We start from the raw sequence: 20619 nt of genomic DNA on the forward strand, positions 1-20619 counted from the left end.
TCCAGGTTCATCTGAACTAGACAGATGCATGGGTAAAGATAAGGACACTTGCGGGACTGTCCGAATGGTCCGCCGGATAAAAATGCATGTCCGTCTTCGGTTTCTTCACGACCCAAGCTAAGTCTGGCTCGACCATGGGTCTTAGAACGTCGAGTTGGTCAGGGAAGACGGACTGTGGTTCGGTCGGTTCGGTCGGTTCGGTCATCTGGACGTGGTTCCAGCCGAAGCTCCAATCAGAACGCATGCGGGACGGCTCGGTCAGTCTGATCGGTAAGGTCGGATGAATGAACCTCAGTCAAATTGTTCAGAACGTCCTGATCTCCATGCTGGTTGGCTCCAATTGACTTATCCACGAACAGACACACATCATTCCCTTCCTCTTCAAAAAGATTTGTCCTCAAATCTAAACATTAAAAGGAAAAGGATTATAAGCAAAAGAACCATAATCAGAACAATGCTCACCTTGAGTTCAGTCCGTTTTTTGAATGGAAGATGATTCTTCTTGGTTGGCTTGATTGATGACCACAAATTTGTTCTTCATCTATCCCCTCCATTGGCTCATATGTGAAGTCATCGAAAATTGGTAATGGGTCTTCCTTTTCTGGCTCGGTTTCAACTTTCTCATTCTCCAAAGTCACCAACGGTCTTAGCTTTTGACACTTGTTAGAGTAATGACCGATCCTATGGCACTTGAAGCACCTGGTAGAATGAGCTTTGCTTGTGGGTTTCAAAGCTTTGCTTTTATCAGAAGACAACACATTAGTTTTCAAATCAGAATTTGAAAGAAAAGAAAAATTACTTTGCTGTTTGGTGCAGGACACTACAAGAAAAAGAGGTTTTTATAGCGGAGTAGGATAGCGTTTTTTTCGTTTCTGCTATGGTTAATATGTAAGTGGGTTTTATATAGCGGTTATAAAATTGTAAACGCTATCTTTAGTTGGGCCGAATTTTAATAGTCATTTTACATAGCACTTTAGTGCGGAAGCGCTACGAATAAGTTAGGCGGACAAAATTTTCATTTGCCCGGGCTTACCAATTTCACTTAATTCATTTTTTTCTTTTTCGGTTCTTCCCTCTCTCTATCTCCCCTGAGTTCTCATCTCCCCTCTATCTCTTCGTCTCAATTATTTTCCCGATTGGTCTGACTCTAAAAAATTAATCTCTTCTAATAACACATTAATCTCCTATTTCTATCTCGTCGTAATGGTTTTCCAGAATCTCTAAAACCCAACAACTGTTCTTCGATTCTGAATCGTAGGTACAATCTCGTCTAATATTTGTATTTTTTTTTTGTTTCTGATAAACCAATCGTTTATTCCTATTTAACTGGTGGCTGATTTAGGGTTGCATGTCCAATTGATTCGGTCTTTTACTCTTTTGCAGGGAGCTTTAGATTCAGATCTTCCAAGAAAGGTATCTGTCGTGTATTTTTCTAGGTTTGGCTATAGCTTTTGATTTTGTTTCAATTGAATTATATCATTGCTTTTATTTTTCAGGTCGTTTAAATAAAAATAGAAGACATTTTTATCAGGTAAAACCAAACCGATTTATACTGATTCTTCTATAAGTTGTCTTTGTCTGTTCTTGAGGCATAATAAAGTTAGTGTTTTTATATACATTTGGTCGGAGCTGTTGTGCGATGGATAAAGCTTGGGTCTGGTTACCAAGGTATAAATGTTACTGTGTTTTGCTTATCTTTTTTTTATTTCATTTACGAAATTGTGCTTCTTAATTAATTTTCATTTGTGTGCATCTGACAGGAATAGTCTCGAGTATGAGCAAGGTGCAACTGAGTTTGTTTTTTCGTCATCAAGACAATTGGGTGATCTAGTTGAAATGTTCTGCCCTTGCGTTGATTGCTGCAATGTCTGCCATCAATCAAGAGAGACAGTTTTTGAGCATCTCGTCATCAGAGGGATGGATCAGAAGTACAAGAGATGTAAATATTGGAGTAAGCACGGGGATATAAGGCCAGATAAGACAGCTGATGTTCAGACGTCTGAAAATGAGGCTTATGAGTTGATGAGGACAGCTTTTATAGCGAGCGATGGCAAGACACCATTTGAGAAGCAGAATTCAGAGGATTTTGATGGTATTGAGAGGCCAGAAGAGGACGAGTTTAGGAAGAAGTTAGATGATGCCGAGACTCCACTGTACCCGACATGTCAGAAATACACCAAGGTTGCTGCTATCATGGGTCTTTACCGTATAAAAGTCAAGAGTGGGATGTCAGAGAGCTATTCGACCAGCTAATGACATTAGTTCATGACATGCTATCTCCAGATAATGTTCTGCCTAAGTCTACGGCTGAGATGAAGAAGTTCTTAAAGGTGTTTGGTTTTGGTTATGATGTCATCCACGCTTGCAAAAATGATTGTATCCTTTATAGGAAACAGTATGCGGAGTTAGTTTGCTGTCCAAGATGTAGTGAATCAAGATGGGAAAGAGATAAGCACACTGGTGAGGAGAAGAAAGGAGTTCCATGTAAGGTGCTTAGGTATTTTCCCATAAAAGAGAGATTCAAGAGGATGTTTAGATCGAAACGGTTGGCTGAGGATTTGTGTTGGCACTTCAACAATGCAACTGAAGATGGATCTATGCGGCATCCTGTGGATTCTTTGACTTGGGTTCAGGCAAACGATAAGTGGCCGGAATTTGCTGCTGAAGCAAGAAACCTGAGACTAGGTCACTGATGGGATGAATCCATTCTCGATCCAAAACACCAAGTACAGCACGTGGCCGGTTCTCCTAGTTAACTACAATATGGCGCCAACTCAGTGCATGAAAGCGGAGAACATTATGTTGACGATGTTGATACCTGGACCAACAGCACCTAGCAACAACATTGACGTGTATCTACAGCCCCTGATAGAGGACCTCAAGGATTTGTGGACCGAAGGTATTGAATTTTATGATGCCTTTAAGAAGGAGAGTTTTAATTTAAGAGCTATGCTGCTGTGGAGTATCACAGACTACCCAGCTTTAGGGACATTAGCTGGATGCAAAGTTAAGGGGAAGCAAGCGTGTATTGTATGTGGGAAGGAGACACCACATAGATGGCTTAAGTTTAGTAGGAAACATGTATATATGGGCAACAGGAAGCGACTGATGCCTGGTCATCCCTACAGACGTAGAAAGGGTTGATTTGACAATACAGTGGAGTCTGGTTTTTCAAAGAGGATTCAGAGTGGGAAAGAAATATTTGACAGCCTTAGAGGATTTAGAAATGATTTTGGAAGACCATTAGCTAAAAAGGGGAAGCGTAAAAGGGCTGAAGCAGAAGATGACGATGATGAAGCTGCAACAGCTGAAGAAATCGAAGAAGATGATGATTTATGGAGGTGGAAAAAAAAGTCTATCTTCTTTGACTTACCATATTGGAAGGTATACGTTCTGCTTTACAATTAATTTTAACTTTCTGAATTTATGTAAGCTAATTAAATTGTTTCTGATAATTAACTCTACATAATGTTTGCAGGAAATGCCTGTCAGGCATAACATAGATGTTATGCACGTCGAGAAGAACGTCTCAGACGCACTACTATCTATTATTATGAATAATGCAAAATCAAAGGATGGGTTGAAAGCAAGAAAAGATTTGGAAGACATGGGAATCAGGAGCAACTTACATCCAGAGAAGCGTGGGAAGAGAACTTATTTGCCTTCAGCTGCATTCTGGCTTTCCAAGGAAGAGAAAAAAAAATTCTGTAGACGGCTATCCAAGTTTAGAGGCCCCGATGGATATTGTGCAAATATATCCAATTGTGTCTCGTTGGATCCTCCCAATATCGGCAGCATGAAGTCACATGACCATCACGTTCTTTTGCAGAACCTTTTTCCTGTGGCATTGAGAGGTTTATTGCCTAAAGGACCTCGGATAGCTGTCAATCGTATCTGCAACTACTTCAACAGACTTTGCAACGAGTTATTGATCCAGAGAAGCTACTGACTCTAGAATCTGAGATTGTAGAAACAATGTGCCAGTTGGAGAGATTTTTTCCACCATCACTCTTCGACATTATGTTTCACCTTCCTCTCCATCTAGCTAAAGAAGCACGCTTGGGTGGCCCTGTGCACTTCAGATGGATGTATCCGTTTGAGAGGTAAATTTTTTTTTGTCTTTGTCGTATACTTTCAATAAATAGACTAACTTATATGTTCTGGTATGTAGATATATGAAGACTCTAAAAGCTTATGTCAAGAATTTTGCACGACCCGAAGCTTGTATGGCTGAGGGATATTTGTCTAGTGAATGCATTGCGTTTTGTATGGAGTTCCTTCGAAAATCTGTTCCAGTCCAAGAAGCAATTAATAGAAATGAAGATATTGAGGCAATTCAGAATGTCCTTGAAGGAAGACCATTACAGAAAGCTACAGAAGTAACCCTCACAGATAAGGAGAGAGATATAGCTCATCGTTATATCCTCATGAATACAGCAGTCATGGATCCGTATATTGGGTAAGTAAAACAGCAGTTAGATATATAAAGTTGTTCTATTTTATACATCGTTTAACTTAAAGAAAGCAGGTTGCATTTGGAAGAACTGCAAGCTACTGATGAAAGATGCGCACAAAATGAAACTCTACTGTGGAAATATCACACAGAAAGGTTTCCTCAGTGGATAAAAGATAAGGTAAATGAGCTTATTATATGCTTTAATCTTTACATTTTTGTATGATTATTAACTCTGCTACACGTTTCATGTTAATTAGATACCTAATAACTCGAAGGAACATTCGAAAAGGCTGAGATGGCTTGCTTTTGGACCCAGGAATATTGCTCACACATACAAGGGATACGTGGTGAATGGACATCGATACCATTGTGATGATGTAAAGCACAATACACAGAATAGTGGGGTTGCATATGAAGCATTTTCGATGTGTCGAGCTAGCGCTAAAGATTCTAAGCAAATGGCGGACATGGTAGCTTACTATGGAGTGATAAAGGAGATCATATTGGTGGACTACCACATGTTCCAAGTTCCCCTGTTTAAGTGTAGTTGGGCTCACAAAGGGAAAGGAGTTAAAGAGGAAGAAGGGTTCACACTTGTCAATCTTCATATGAACCAGTCATCATTTGCAAACGATCCATACATTCTGCCATCGCAAGCTAAACAGGTCTTCTATTCTAGAGAAGATGAAAGCTCACCTTGGTATGTTGTTATGCGGGCACCACCAAGAGGATACCATGAGTTAGAGACAGAAGAGAAGATCGATTTTGAACCATCAGTCCAGCCAATTGAAGATATAGGATATCAATCTGATGATGAGAGTTTCTATGTTAGGGAAGACTGTGAAGGTGTCCTTGTTGATGTTTAGATACTAAAAATTCTAGTTTTGTTTCAGGTTCTCTGCAATGATGAAATCTCAAGCTTTTACTGAGCAAAACCGTCGCAGTAAGCGTCAAGCAGGTGTTGATGCGAGTCCTGTCGGGTCAGAGGTTCATAAGAAACAAAAGAAGAATGCTCCGAAGGTTAATGAAAGAGAAGAGAGTGCTGCTAAAGAATCGACTGAGGAAGAGGCGCAAGACGTAGAAGTGGATCAACATTCACCAACTGAAGTTGAAGAACCCATCCCTGCTTCTAGCAATGGAGTGTCCAACACCGATGACACTCAGACACAGCAATCCGAGATCAAAACGAGGAAGACAAGGGGTCTAACTAAAATGCGCAGAGTGGCCAAAAATACAGAGGACAAGGTAGATGTAGAGTTCAACTCCATAGGTGAGCATGTCGGTAGTGGATCAGTGACACTCTCATCCTTTCTTGGTCCTCTTGTGAGGGAGCATGTGCCAGTATTGCTAGATGACTGGAGACACGTCGAAGAAACAACAAAAGACGCTTTATGGGAAGAGATTCAGGTAATTTTTATAAGTTTTTTCTTTGGAGTACTAGTTTAAACTATTTTAGTGTTTAACATTTCAATATTTGACAGGGGAGGTTCAACTTGACAGAGGAATGGCAAAAAGATGCAGTCTTTAAGCAGATGGGTTGCTTGTGGAGGGCCTCGAAATCTAGGCTGACTTCTATAGTCCGTTCTATTAAAAACAAGGCTCAGATACAGAAAATGAAGCCTAGCAACATCCAATCTTCTTCTGCTTGGAACAGTTGGGTGAAAGCTAGGTGCACCAAAGATTTTAAGGTTAAAGTTAATGATTCTTGATTACTTATACGATTTATTTTAGATAAAAGTTATGGTATCTGATGGTTGTGTTAATAGGTACAAAGTGATAAATACAGGAGACTTAGGAAGATTCAAATTCCGCACACAACAAGCCGAAAAGGCATGAGTCGCCTAGCTCATGAGATGGTATGTTTGTCTAATTCTTTGAATTTGGGAGAAAAGTAATTACTTTATTTGCACCTAAGAAAGTTACAAGAACTCTTTTTGATCGAACTTGTAGAAAAGAAACAGCGATGATCCTAAGAAAGTTACTAGAACTAAGGTTTGGGTAGCAGGACATACGTATTCAGATGGGAGACCCGTGAATGAAGCACACGCTGAAACTATTGTAAGTATATTATGAATTCTTATTAGTTAAGGATCAAGACTATTTCGTAATGTCTTTGTTTTTTATTTGCAGGAAAAGATTAAGACAATTGACAGTGAAATAGATTCTAACTCCTCGGATAACATTGGTGAAGATGCTGTGAGTCAAGTTCTCGGAAAAGAGAGACCAGGAAGAGTTAGGGGGATGGGCAGAGGAGCCACTATTACGAAGATGGCTTACTTACAAGCTAGAGACAAACATGTCCAGAAGCTTGAAGCTACTCAAGCGGAATTAATTACCAAGCTTGAAAAGTTGCAAAATGTTGTTATTGACTTAGCTGGCAAAAGGTAACTTTCTTATACACTTGTCCAATTAATTGTACTTGGTGTTTCAATATGACGCTTACTTGTTTTTTTGTTGTTTTAAGACACATAAAGATGATGTTTCTAGTTCTGAAAGAAGCGATGGTAGCAAGAGAGGAATAAGGTGCCAGATACTGGATTGGATTTCGACTGATGATGTGGTTGTAGGTGAAGGAGAATACTACTCAAGTGAACCCACATATAAGATTGGTCGAATTCCTCTGGGTCCTAATGCAGCCGCTGTAATTGTCAACTCTGTAGCAGTCGAAGATGCATGTGTCTGGAGACCAACTACAAGTATTGGAACACTTGCTGAAGCTGTAGGAGTTAAAATTGCATGGCCATCCGACAAGTTAATATTGGACGATGTTATTGACTTCTCAAAACATGCTAACACTGTCGGGTCAGAGGTAAACTGAAATTTCTTGTGTTATTTTCAAATTCACATTGAAAATCGATTACTAATAGAATACATTTGGGATGATTATTAGACTATGGATGCATCAGTAGGAAGGGTACAAATATTTGATTACTGGAATGTAGAAGATGAGTTGATTGCTGAGGGTGTACTGGTGTCAACTTAACCTAACCAGTTGGTGAACGATATTCCGCTTGGACCGAATGCTGCAGTTATAAAAGTTGAAGTAGTTGTTAAAGATTCTGCTTTCTTATGGAGACCAGCGCCTGGAATGTCAAACATGGGTGATGCACTACATCAGATCATTGCTTGGCCAATTGATAGGGCACGACTATCTGATACAACTGCTGAATCAACCAAGAAACCTAACGTGGTAAGCTTCAGATGCCAGTTAATTTGTCATCGATATGTTGCAATTCTGTGATGTTATTGTGATTGTGTTGTGTTGATCTTTTTTTTTTTGGTCTTTCAGAGTACTAGTAACAGCACTGGTAGTAGCAACAAAGTTGGTAGACAGAAGTGTGCTCTCTTGGACTGTCATAACTCTGGACAGACAGTAGCTTGGGGTCGTGTGTTTTCAACAGATCCAGCAGACAAGGTTCATTTCATCCCTTTAGGTCCCAATGCTTCTAAGGTCATGGTAGAGGTTTCCAAGATGGATGATGCACGAGTGTGGAGACCAAACTCTGAAATTGAAGTCATAGGTGATGCAGTAGGGAGCACAGTTGCGTGGCCTACTGATAAGGTTGTTTTCATATGAGTGATGAGTTGTGAAATTGAGAACTTTCAATTGTCTTAGTACTTTGTCATAATTATGAGTTTCATGTAATGTTGAACTTAAAAATGAGTGTATCTTTATTATAATAAAATTTCTATTTCTAAATCTGAAATTTATGTTTCTAAAAATAGTTAAAAATATTTATATATATAAAATATATATAATTATAAATAACGAAACGAAGCTAATTTAAAAGAGTATAGAAACAGTAGCACTTATATAACTGCTATGGTAATATTAACTATGGCTTTTTAAAACCGCTATTAAATAATATTTGATCGCGTTAATAAAGCGCTATTATATAATATATAATAGCATTAATAACCCGCTATTGTATATCGGAATACGATAGCAGCGCGAAAAAGCGCTATCTAAAGTCTTCGACCTATTATAACGGGCGATGACATAGCGCTTGCAATATCGCTATGGTATCTATAGATAGCGGTTTTCAGCCGCTAAGAAAATCCTTTTTTCTTGTAGTGGGAGAACTGTTGGTGTTTCTCTTCTTTTTGAGTTGCCGGATAGCGTGAATTGCCTTATGCAACATCTTCTCCAAGATGACATAAGTCTGAAGCTCATTCTTATCAAACACAACACGGTTGTTTCTCTTGGCTTTGGTGAAGGGACGATCACCACTTCTGACCCACGCCTCATCATCATCGAACTTGTTTTGTCTCTTCCTTTGATTTCTTCATAAAATCAAACCCAGTAGAAGCATATTGTTTCTTATTTTCAAAAATCATTTGCTTTTTTTCTAACACGGTTTTAAAAGGAAAGTAAACGTCTTGTTGTGGTTTTGATTTGTTGAGAAGTCCAAACATCCTGAAAACACTTAACAAAAGAGTTAGCAAATAAAAATCCTCACACTCTCAAAGTGTTTAGCTCACGATTTTTAGGTGATCACTCAGAGTTCTTTCCACTGGTTCAAAGGATGATAGGCAGTCAAAATTCAGCAATCAAAACCCAAAACAAACTTTTGTGAAAAAAAGAGAAAGAACGATGAAGAGAATTTTGATATGGATCCGCCTTAACTGTCCTAAGGCTGGGTTTCTCTTCAGCCAGCAGGGTTTCTCTTCCACCACTCCCCCTGGATTTCTCTTCAGAAGTGATTCAAGCCAAAACTTTTACTCTTTTTTTTATCATTTTTTTAATAACTGGCGATCACAAGGGAGTAAAAGAACAGCCCGGATCCAACAAGAAATAAGAAAAGAAAATCGTAGAGAGATGAGAAGATGAAAAGATGAAATGAAAACAAACCAGCCAAAGTGGCTTTGATACCACTTGATACGCCCTAAATTGAAGAATCACTTTAGCTGGATGTTGGATATGATCCGAGAAGGCAAACGACACTTCTGGAACTGAGATGGATTGAAAGGATCATCAAGAGATGCGGAATGACTCTTGATATACCCACGATCTAAGGCTAACCACCCAAGAAAGAATGAATGTGTTGGCTAACCACCAAACAACACACAAAGATGAATTGGTGACCACCAAATCAACAAGCCGGTTCACACCAACGAACAAGCTAAAGAACTCTCTCTCTCTCTCTCACTCAGAGAAGAAACAAAAATAAACTCAAGAACATAGACAAAATCATAGAATGAAACTACATATTTATATTGCATAGAAAATATAAATTTGACCAGATCTGAATTAATAAGTCAAAGACTCAGTCTTCCATGCAGATTGGTCAAAGATGGCCCTTCAGTAATGTCAAGGTTCATCTGAACTAGATGGATGCACATGGTAAAGATAAGGACGCTTGCGGGACTGTCCGGATGGTCCGCCGGATAAAAATGCATGTCCGTCTTCGATTTCTTCACGACCCAAGCTAAGTCTGGCTCGACCGTGGGTCTTAGAATGTCGAGTTGGTCGGAGAAGACGGGCTGTGGTTCGGTCGTCTGGACGTGGTTCCAGCCGAAGCTCCAATCGGAACACACGCGGGACGGCTAGGTCAGTCTGATCGGTACGGTCGGATGAACGAACCTCGGTCAAATTGTTCAGAACGTCATGATCTCCATGCTGGTTGGTTCCAATGGACTGATCCACGAACCGGAGCACATCAGACCCTGCAATCACCACATAATTTTTTCTCGTACTTTGGCGTCACTCTCACGGTATTGAATCATTTTCCGATAAGTCATCATCTTTCCATTACTCCATCTCAAGCACGCTTACCTCTAGAGTTCTGAACGGATATATAACAGAAAAGGTAAGTGCACTTTAGTGACATAGCTAGTCAAATCAATTATCTTAAACCTTTCCACATATATCAGAAATCGAGATGTTACAAATTTCTCTCTGGATTTGAAGGACTTTAGTGTTAGGATTCATAGCCTTCTCATCTTCGTATTGTTACGGTTTGTACGATAAACAATAAGATCGTTTTTTCCATCTTAGATAATATTTTATTCAACAAATATTTTATTTTGAATAATTTATGAAAATGATCTCAAACTCACAAAATATATATTAGAAGCGAAATTACATATTTAAATCAACATGTAAAAATTGACGCTAGCGTCGGAAAAGCTATAGGAAGTCTTCTCATTTTCATCACAATAGAAGTAATCTTTGATGCGTTAAAAAGTGAAAAAACAACGAGTGCGAGAGTGACACAAACCAACACATAGAAATAGAATGAGAGAGATACATGCAATCAGTGAGTTCTTCAAACCAAATACATACCAATTGTCACCCACACCACAAATCCTAATTTCAGAATATAAATAACAGTTTTGATGTTTCAAAAAAAAAACAACAGTTTTGAGAGACGAGTATTCACACAACTGATAAATTCTTTTTTTTTTTGAAAGTAGACAACTGATAAATTCACACAATAGTTCGGTCTACATTATAAATTTATTAAAGAATAATGTATATACGCGCCGGAAAATCAACAAGTAATCTAATATGTTATGTTTTCTTTTAAGTAATGTCTTCTAATGTTTTCGTATTGAGCTCCCTCGACTGTTTGTGTAATTTTTTTTTTGAATTTGTAGTTTTTCAATTTCACTTATTTTTTTGTCACTAATTAATCATGATTAACATTTGTTTTCGATAATATAATGTTGTTTGCCCTATGTTGAGAAATCGTTAGCTATTTAGATCGATCTACTCATTATCAGATCAATACGTTTGTGAAATTGTGAATCACTTAGAAAGTGTTGTAGACCTGAACTCTGGACTCTAGTCTCTAGATAAGTGTTGTTTTGTAGAGGAAATTTTAAAAAGTTGCACTTGCTAGAAATCAAACCCTGGCCGACGGATATAATACTTACATTGTTTCCTTATTAGATTTAAAATCTAAGTAAATTTCGATCTTTATATTCTAAGGGGAACATTATTTTTGTTTACAAACTTTTACAAATTATAATTGCAACAATATTAATAATTATGTTTTTTAAAGGTTTTTTACACTTTTACACATGTAATAAAAGTAAAAATGACATTTCACAAATTATTCAATCTAATTTTACAATGAAATCTCTCAAATAGTTATTTAATTTTAAATATTTATATTTGAAATTTTTTGGATTTTGATTCGGTCATCAAGCATTTTAATCCTGTCTCGACAGTAGTAAGCATAAATAACTATGGAAAATGTTTTTTTTTTTTTTTTTTGAAGGGCTTAACTATGGAAAATGTTTCATAAGACATAAACATACATAACATAACATACATAGCATAACATGACATAACATAACATTCAAGCATGATGATGAGCATCATAATCACCACCACACTATTATTCTAAACAGTAGTGTCGAAGACCAGACCTATTTTAACTAGTAATTAAACACTCATGATCAGCGAAACTTGTCACTAATTAATCATGATTAACATTTCGGGGTTGCAACATTGCAACTGCTGGCAACTTTCTTGGCGTTTGGAGAGTTAACGTACTGGCTGAGGGCAGGGTTCCTCAGATATCCACAAAGGCATGGCTTCTGCTCTCTCAGCTTGGCGCAGCACGTTGCTGACGGCGGCGAAGCTGACATAAACGCCGACGAACATGAAGTCAGTTCCGTCGGCGAGCACGTCACTCCCTCCGCCACCGGAATGTTTGCCACCGTCACCAGGAGAAGCGCTGCGGCGAGAGCTAAACTGGAACCCCACATCATCTTTACCATGTTACTTCTTCTTTGTTTCTCTGTCTTTGTGGTTGTTCTTTTTTTTTTTGGTAAAAAAAAGCATTATTTAAAAATAAAAATGTTGTTCTTTTTTTTTGAAACACCTTTGTGGTTGTTCTGCTTTTAGTAATCAGTATGTTCAGTATCCATTGAGAGTGTTTTCTATTTATACTTTATAGATAAGGAAAGTAAAGGCTTAGCTTTTTTTTTTTTTTTTCTATTTACCTTTTTATCATTATTATAGTTAAAATTGTTTATTAAGTAATCAAACCTAAATGTGGAGAATTAGTTAATTAATTTCTTGGTTAATAAACTTCGTTCACTTCATAGTAAGTGTTAGCTAGCTCATACTTTAATCAAAATTCGTGCATTGATGAAACGTGAATAAAAAGAAAAGTTGAGCACTGTTTAGAAATCTTGTAATTCATGTGACATCGATCATCCTTTTTTATGAGTTCTTTTGATATTATAATTTTTACTGGATATATAAAGCTCGGTATGAGTATGACCGTATGTGTTATGTGTATTATAATTTCTACACTTTATGATATGGCCACGCGATTACACGAATATAGAATATAGATTCATTGTTTAGACCCAATTTAAATACACGGAAAGAGGATATACCGTATGCTGCACCTCTCATTGGAAATTTGCGTGGACCTTACGTACCCCCAAATTAATAATTAAAAAAAGTTGCAAAATTTTCTATTCTATACTTACAAGTTCACTCATTGAGTTTTAATTAATCCCTTCTTTTTTTTTATAGAATTTCTATTGTCTGTTTAATTTTAAACAAACAATTATATATATATTTATATTTTCACTTGAAATGAATTAACCCCTCCCACTCCTTCCAAAAGTATAACTTGTAGGACAAACATATTATTTATTTATTTTTTACCAGAAAAAAACATTATTTATTTAAGATATAATGATGGGTATGATTTTGACCCTTTAATTTACGTCGACAATGTTCTCTAACTTTTTTTGTCTTCATATATCTGCATTATTGTCCTTTGACACACCCCCTTTCAATTAAATACACACACGTGGCCTGCAGTTTGTGGTTCACATATTAACATGTCTATTCTTTCAAAAAAAAAATTGAAATCTTTGATTCTTACAAAATATTGATGATTGGAAAAATAGTCCAAAATGCAAGGTGAGCATAATCGACAGAAAATCACTGATTCAACTGTTTTAAATCAAAGCCAGCTGATTTACAGTTTTAAACCTTCAATTTTTTATTTTATTTTTTATTTTAGATGAGAGGTACATCCCACAGATAGACCCTCTCCCGAATATTCAAATGCGCCAAAATACAATAGCCCATATTCATATAAGGTAACCAGAAAAATGCAACTTAATTTCACGTGACATGTAGATCGAACCTTAAATGTAACTAGATTTTAACCCGCGCACCCGCGCGGGTGTATTTTTCAAAAATATTTTGCTACTTATTTTTTATGTTAATATTAGTGCTTGAAAAAATCAAAATCTGAAGAACGAAACCGATCTTGATCTGAAAGTGTAATACCAAACCCGAACCAAAATTGATAGCAAAATATTTTAAAAAATATGTTAATATTTAATCTGCGCGCCTGCGCGGATGTATATTTTGAAAATATGTTGATATTTGTTTTTCATGTAATTATTAGGGTTTGGCAAAATGAATCCGAGGAACAGACTCGATACCGATCCGAAAATATAGTACCAAACCCGAACATAAATTGATTAAATATTCAAATTATTCAAAGTTTTGTTATTTAGAGATCCAAATCTGATCCGAACCGAAGTATTCGGATACTTATATATTTAATTATATTTAGATTTAACGTATATAAAACATCAAGAATTATACTTTTAAATTGGTTTAAATACTTGAAAATATATATAGATAGTCAAAAGTAAATATCTGAAATAGTTAAGGTATACTCAAATCACCAAAAATACTTAAAATATTTATTGATTTTGTATCCAAAAATTTTAAATGCCAATTGATATGTTAAGCTTAGGTATTCTGACATATGTTATTTAAATTTATAGGAAATATATTATTTTATTTATAGATTTTGAGAAATTTAAAATATATAATGATTTAAAATTTTAAAAATAATTTAAATGGATCCAAACTCGAACCAAACCCGCAAAGGTCTGAATCACACTCAAACCAAAATTTAGAAACATCCTAATAGGGCTGAAATCTTTGACCCCGGAAATCTGAAATGCAAATCGATCAGAACCAAACTCGTATGGGTAACCGAAAGTCCATCCCTAGTCATTATTATGTATCGTATATTGTCATCATATAATTAATCGTATTTTATATGTACCATCATATAAATAATTACATATATTATATTTTTAAAACTTAATATGAAATATAAAAACCATAATTTGAGTTGGTATTTCAAATTGGGCTTCGTATTGTATTTTTCTTATATATATGTTGACAACAATTTATATAATGGTTATTGAAAAATAGTTTAGTAAAAATTCATTTTTGAATATATGTATATTTTTCAATCAATTTATGATATAAATCAATTTTGAATTATTATTTTGATTTGAAATATGTATATAAAGTTTAAATTTTGTTTTATGGTTAGTTTAGAAAAAAAAGTTTTAGGCAATTAGATTGACTCATTTTAAAACTGGCTCAAATAGATAGTTTCTTATAATATGATGGACTTTCAATTTTTCTTAATAACATAAGCCCATTACTTTTTTGCTTAATAATACTATCCTTGTTTTCAAACAAAAGTAATGGTCATTGAAAAAGAGTTTAGTAAAAATTCATTTTTGAATATATGTATATTTTTCAATTAATTTATGATGTAAATCAATTTTGAATTATTATTTTGATTTGAAATATGTATATAAAGTTTAAATTTTGTTTTATGGTTAGTTTTGAAAAAAAGTTTAAATGATTTGACTCATTTTAAAACTGACCCAAATAGATAATTTCTTATAATATGATGGACTTTCAATTTTTCTTAATAACATAAGCCCATTACTTTTTTGCTAAATACTACTATCTTTATTTCCAAACAAAAGTAATATTTTTTTAAAAGACTACAATCCATATTACCAAACACTCTTATTTTTTAAACTCATATACATGTTTCCAAACAATTTCATTTTGTACTTCAGTTTTAATAAGATAGATTACATCCCAAGACTTTTTCTTTAGTACTTGACCACAACCTTCTCATTTTGAAATGAGTGCAAAGCTATTATCATTATTTATTACGTTAGTCAACGAAAAATAGTTTCAGCAAAAAGAAAGAAATTGATACAGTTTAAAAAAAAACTGATACAGTAATATATTAAAAGGAAGATAAATAAACATTTACATGTCGGTGAGCTAAATTTTCAAAATGAAGTTAGTAATATGCAGAAAAAGAGTGCGGTTCAAAAATGAACATCACTCTAAAGATGACTATCTTTCTAAAGATGACTATCGTTTTTAATGTATGTTGTTGGTAGTTTGATAGTTTCCAGTTGTGTTCATAATGAATAGCATACACATATACAATTTGAGTGCATTAACTCAATAGTTTTCTGTGAAAAGTCAAAAGACTGGTAATTGTTGTAAGTTGTGTACCAACGGACTAAACTTTACTCTAGTGCCACCTCTTTGTACGATTTCTTGTAAGTTAATTTATTATTATACCTTGCGACAATGTGAATACCCCACTTTGTACGATTTCTTGTACTCTACAAATTTTATGTCGTTCAAAAAAAAAGTACTCTACGCATTTTCATATATCTAAAAATGGGCCCAGATGCATTGTTGTAAGCACTAAGAGCACGTCTAATGGTTAGAGCTTTTGATGGGTTCTAATGATTAGTTTAATGGTTAATTGTGTACTTTATGAAATTTAGAATTCTTGTTAATGTAATTAGTTTTGTCAAAGTTCAATGAGAGAACCCCTTTGAGATTCTTAACTTTTTTTTTTCAGAAATTGAACTATTAAATTTAAATTTTACAAAACTTATAAATTATTGGATTTCATAAAATTTAAACAAATATGACATAAGAACATATTAAAAATACAAATAAAAATTTATAATTAAAAATTTTAAACAACCATGAAAAAAAAACATGAGAATAGGTTCATAATTCATATGCACAATATACAAAACACATGAGACCCAAAGACAATGCCGAACAACAACAAGGTTAACGTTGGTGAGACTTACTTGATGAGAATAGGTTCATATGTAGTAACTAAGACACCTGTTTCAACTCCCTTAAGATGAATATTCGCCAGACGAATATTCGCCACATATACCTGCCAAAAGAAATCATCATATTATTAGAACATTTGAATAAAAAAAGGAAACACCTTTAAGAACAGAACAAGGAGATTAACCGAGTCCCTCAATAGGTTTTATGCTTCTCTTCCCTGTCTTCCTTTGGATATAGCCTGCAACCATTGTTGTTAGACAATAGAGAACAAAGAGGTAACAAAAGATGGGAGTGAGTGAATGAAATTACCAGCTCTCCTATAGCAGTTGAGGCAACGGAAGGGATGTTTCTATAAGACAAACCAGGCACATCAATGACATTTGATTGCTCCACAAGCTTTATGTACAACTCCACAAGCTTTATGTCTTCGCTCCACCTGCAAAAACATAACATGGCTCACATGTTACATGTTTATGTAAACCAATCAAAGGTAACACAAAAACAGAACATGGCATAGAGGATTAACATTTTTCGATCATGGCATAGAGATTTGAATCTAAGACAAAAAGAGAAACCAAATCTAACACACAAAGAGAAACCAAATGATACGACCACGAAGAGACTAGCAACACACAGATTATTGGTTCCGTAGTTGTTTCAGCAAGAATCATTTTAAGAACAGAGATAAATTATAGGATTTAACAACAATAAACCAACAAAACCAAGTATTTCCAGTGTCAATCAAAATCAAAGAAGCAATTCAACTGAGAAACATGTATCTCCAGTGTAAATATCACTAAACCAATATCTGATTCGCTTAAAACATGAGATTCTAGATCAAGAGTGATGTCAAGGGAAGTAACAACCATCTCAAAATATTTGTTCCTAACATCAATAACTATCCTAAAACGATCTAGAAACTGCATTTTCCATTTAACATCGTCTCCACTGATACATATTCTAAGCTTCGAGTTCACTAAATAGATAGCCAAATGCATATAAGAACATGATGATAATATTTACCTGCACAATCCATTGAACCATGATCAAGCGTAGATGAGGGATGAGATAAGTATGGTCCATGGTAGAGCAGTAAGCCCTAGCACAGTTATGCAGATACGCATGGCTTCTCTCTCTTTCCCTCAGCCTTTGATAGCTCTCTTCAACCTCTTCATCTTCAAACCTTAGCAGCTAAAACGATAATCTTATATATTAAAACAGAAGTCACAACTTTGACTCATGTGTGATTTTTTAAAAAATGGACCTAATGGACCTATTACTAGAAAGTTATGTTACATTTAATTTATAATCTTACATTATTATAGATCTAAATAACTTACTTTCTAGATTATAGGAACTAAATAATATGTCTACTACATTATAGGAATTAAATAATTATCAATCTTTTCCAAACCAAAAACGTGATCTGAAAACAACCAATTCAATAAACAAATATACAATAAAATTATTATGTTTTAAAAAGTGATAGACTCATATATATTATACTAATATATACAAATGTAGTATTAAAAATAAAATATTTCTATAAAAATAAATGAAAATAAACATCTGCGCGGTTGCGCGGGTCGAGATCTAGTGTATACTTAAGATTCATTCTAATGACAGAATCTACTCTATTAGAAAGGAAGCAGTCTTGAAAAATCTACTTATACAAAGTTACTGCACCTTTTTATTTAGCTAATAGTATATTGGTCTACCTATTATTTCGCCTACTATCTATGTTACTATATATTACTCTAACCATAATTTATTCTCTTTTAGTCCATATAAGGTTGCACTAGATTTTGACCCGCGCTTAGAAAGCGCGGGGTAATATTTTAGTTAAATTTTTTAATTTGAAAGTTTCTAATTTTTTTTTGTCTGAGTTTTAATATTTCAGTTTTAATATCTATATATAATTGGAAGTAATTTATTTTGACGTTCATAGTGATGGGGGTTCAGATTTTAGGTTTATATCGGTTAGAGTTATTAAGTTTTCAAATTGTTAGGTTTGGGGTTTTAGGATCCATTTATGACCATACATTTTTCGGATCAGATTGTTCAGGTAATGTTGAAAATAAACTTTTTAAATAGTTTCAAAAAGCATTTCAAAATTCAAAATAAAAACTGAGAAAAACAAATTCAGAAAATAAAAATTTATAAAAATTTTGAATTTGAAAACATATAATTCGAAATTATAAAAAATATTTATTATTTATTATTTATTTATTTATTAAATAAAACATTTTGATCATTTTTTCCTTAAGAACTCTTTTTGTGAAAAGGCTTGAAAATGTCTATTTAGGAAATCGCTTAAAATTTGATGTTATTAATAAAAAAAAATAAAAAAAAAAGATATGTAAAGAGGAGCAAAATCTGGTTTATTGTTTCTTTTAAGGAAGAAAAAGAAAATTTTCATATATAGATATTTCTAATAATTTTTATATATTTTAATTAAATTTTAAATGCAGTGGCATAACTGTAAATACCTACAAAACACAAGGATACCTCCAAAAAAAATTGTGTGTTTAATAGTATAGATAAAAAAAATATTAATAAAATCTTAAATTACCAGTTTTTCATTCAATCTTAAATCTTAAATATTAATACCTACAAAACACAAGGATAAATTTTCAACGCAGTAGATGAAATCAAACTATTCTTCATCTTCTCCGAACCCTAGAAAAATCGCTTCTTTTTAGCCAGAGCCATTTTCAGATTTGTCAGTTTGGCCGAAAGTGACGAAGTAAACAAAGATATTCGATACAATTTCCATATATTTTTAATTTAAAAGAAAAAACCCATGTAATTAAAATCATGGTTTAAAAATATTCCAATGGCAAAATCTTGTAAATATTGTTGAAACATAAGGGCACCTCAAAAAAGGGCCTTCTGTTTTAATAGTATTGACTAGATTTTGACCCGCGCTTTTAAAGCGCGGAATTATTTTTTGGTTGGAAATAATAATGTAATAATTTATAAACTGGATAACCATTCTTGTTAAACATGTGTACATTATTTATTTTAATTTTTTGTGTGTTAAATTTTTGGATTTTGAAGAAAACTATATTTTGTGATTAGACATTAATTTCTTATTCAATATTTTAAAATAAATGAAAAATAATCATGAGAAGTGTAATTTTTAGCTTTGTTAAGTGTTAATTTTTGACCCCAAACTCGCGGTCGAACCGATAAACCCGGTAATCTACGGTGAAATCGATAAACCCGATTACTCGTATATAATCCGGTTCAGATTTAATGAACAAATCCGTTAATTAAAAACTCGATAAAACTTGGTAAAAACCGAAAAACCCGTCATTAACTTGTGATTCAACACGTGTTGACCCGGTAAAACCTCCAAAAAAATCTAAAAATATTTCTAAAAAGCTAAAAAGACTTCTCATATATTTTGAATATTATAGAAAATTGAATAAATTATTTGTAAAACGTTAGAAATGGATTTGATATTAATTTTCATTATTATCCACCGATCTGTTCTCAAATGTTGAACAGTTGAGAAGCTAGTAATTTTCATGATAGATGTCATTATAGAATTTTCGATAAATAAGAATGAGTAATATTTCCTTTATGTGATCCGAGTGTATATAGAAAATAGAAGATTTTGAACAAACTAATATTTATTGTATAAAATGAATATAGGAAAATGAAGATATTATATATATATATATATTTTTTTTTTTTTGTAAAGTAACAACTTTAAGAATTTGCTTGATCGAGGGTCAAATGGATCATATATTAGTTGGCAACCCTGATTATGATATATATTAGTTGCTATATACAATATAATCTCTATAAGTTAATATTCGATAAATTAATAATCTCTATAAATTAATAAATTTTGCTGGTCCCAACTTGGGTCGGTTCAAAATTTGATACAAATCGATAAAATAATAATATAATAATTTTTAAGTAAATCCTATGTAAATATAAAGTCCCTTTAAAATATAAATTAATAATTTATGTGTATACATATTTTATATAAGTAAGAACTTATTATTATATTGTTTATTTTATGTTCACAATGGAATTATTTTTATATTTTCTTAACACTTAATATTTTTTGGTGAAATTTAGTAATATTATATCTAAAACCACATTTAAGTTATATACAATATGTGTTCAAAAAAAAGGTATACAATATATATTATATACACAATATAATATAATAAATTAATATAAATGTCAAATTTTTAAAAATAACAATTAATGTCTT

The 20619-nt window shown here is 33.7% G+C and overlaps 3 protein-coding genes and 2 long non-coding RNA genes across 6 annotated transcripts; 3 read left to right on the plus strand and 2 right to left on the minus strand.

Annotated features, from left to right (window-relative positions):
• The first annotated feature begins 3949 nt into the window (after positions 1–3949).
• LOC106398066 lies at positions 3950–7274 on the plus strand. The gene is made up of 6 exons (XM_048738955.1): positions 3950–5863; positions 5938–6144; positions 6223–6312; positions 6407–6514; positions 6587–6840; positions 6944–7274. The coding sequence occupies exons 1-6, from the start codon at positions 5360–5362 to the stop codon at positions 7272–7274; spliced, it is 1494 nt and encodes a 497-aa protein (XP_048594912.1). The 5' UTR covers positions 3950–5359.
• Positions 6923–8145, plus strand: LOC106358718. The gene is made up of 3 exons (XM_048737576.1): positions 6923–7265; positions 7347–7646; positions 7746–8145. Exons 2-3 carry the CDS (start codon positions 7545–7547, stop codon positions 8031–8033), a joined length of 390 nt encoding a protein of 129 aa, XP_048593533.1. The 5' UTR covers positions 6923–7265; positions 7347–7544; the 3' UTR covers positions 8034–8145.
• Positions 8146–11690: 3545 nt separating this feature from the next.
• Positions 11691–12366, minus strand: LOC106360514 (non-specific lipid-transfer protein 2-like). 2 transcript variants are annotated; one of them, XM_048737577.1, is made up of 2 exons: positions 12285–12366; positions 11691–12235 (listed from the first exon to the last, which is right to left on the minus strand). In XM_048737577.1, the coding sequence occupies exon 2, from the start codon at positions 12185–12187 to the stop codon at positions 11894–11896; it is 294 nt and encodes a 97-aa protein (XP_048593534.1). In that variant the 5' UTR covers positions 12188–12235; positions 12285–12366; the 3' UTR covers positions 11691–11893. The 2 variants fall into 2 exon arrangements, with proteins under 2 accessions (XP_048593534.1, XP_013655579.1); XM_013800125.3 differs by lacking the exon at positions 12285–12366 and adding an exon at positions 12269–12284 and having other exon boundaries at positions 11691–12218.
• A 245-nt stretch (positions 12367–12611) lies between these two features.
• Positions 12612–17157, plus strand: LOC125576994. Its single transcript, XR_007315316.1, has 2 exons — positions 12612–13588; positions 15354–17157. It is a non-coding gene; the product is annotated as an uncharacterized LOC125576994 (long non-coding RNA).
• LOC125576993 lies at positions 16178–17931 on the minus strand. The gene is made up of 4 exons (XR_007315315.1): positions 17409–17931; positions 16695–16821; positions 16570–16623; positions 16178–16488 (listed from the first exon to the last, which is right to left on the minus strand). It is a non-coding gene; the product is annotated as an uncharacterized LOC125576993 (long non-coding RNA).
• Positions 17932–20619: the final 2688 nt, after the last annotated feature.

Source organism: Brassica napus, chromosome A8 (genome assembly GCF_020379485.1).
Source record: "Brassica napus cultivar Da-Ae chromosome A8, Da-Ae, whole genome shotgun sequence".
In the NCBI taxonomy this organism is placed as follows: domain Eukaryota; kingdom Viridiplantae; phylum Streptophyta; class Magnoliopsida; order Brassicales; family Brassicaceae; genus Brassica; species Brassica napus.

Bases quoted from the DNA above. Each gene is read 5' to 3' on its own strand.
- LOC106398066 (XM_048738955.1), top strand. From the start codon at position 5,360: ATGATGAAATCTCAAGCTTTTACTGAGCAAAACCGTCGCAGTAAGCGT. The intron at 5,864-5,937 runs GTAATTTTTATA...AATATTTGACAG, and splicing joins CTTTATGGGAAGAGATTCAG to GGGAGGTTCAACTTGACAGA. The intron at 6,841-6,943 runs GTAACTTTCTTA...TGATGTTTCTAG, and splicing joins ATTGACTTAGCTGGCAAAAG to TTCTGAAAGAAGCGATGGTA.
- LOC106358718 (XM_048737576.1), top strand. From the start codon at position 7,545: ATGTCAAACATGGGTGATGCACTACATCAGATCATTGCTTGGCCAATT. The intron at 7,647-7,745 runs GTAAGCTTCAGA...TTGGTCTTTCAG, and splicing joins CAACCAAGAAACCTAACGTG to AGTACTAGTAACAGCACTGG.
- LOC106360514 (XM_048737577.1), bottom strand. From the start codon at position 12,187: ATGGTAAAGATGATGTGGGGTTCCAGTTTAGCTCTCGCCGCAGCGCTT.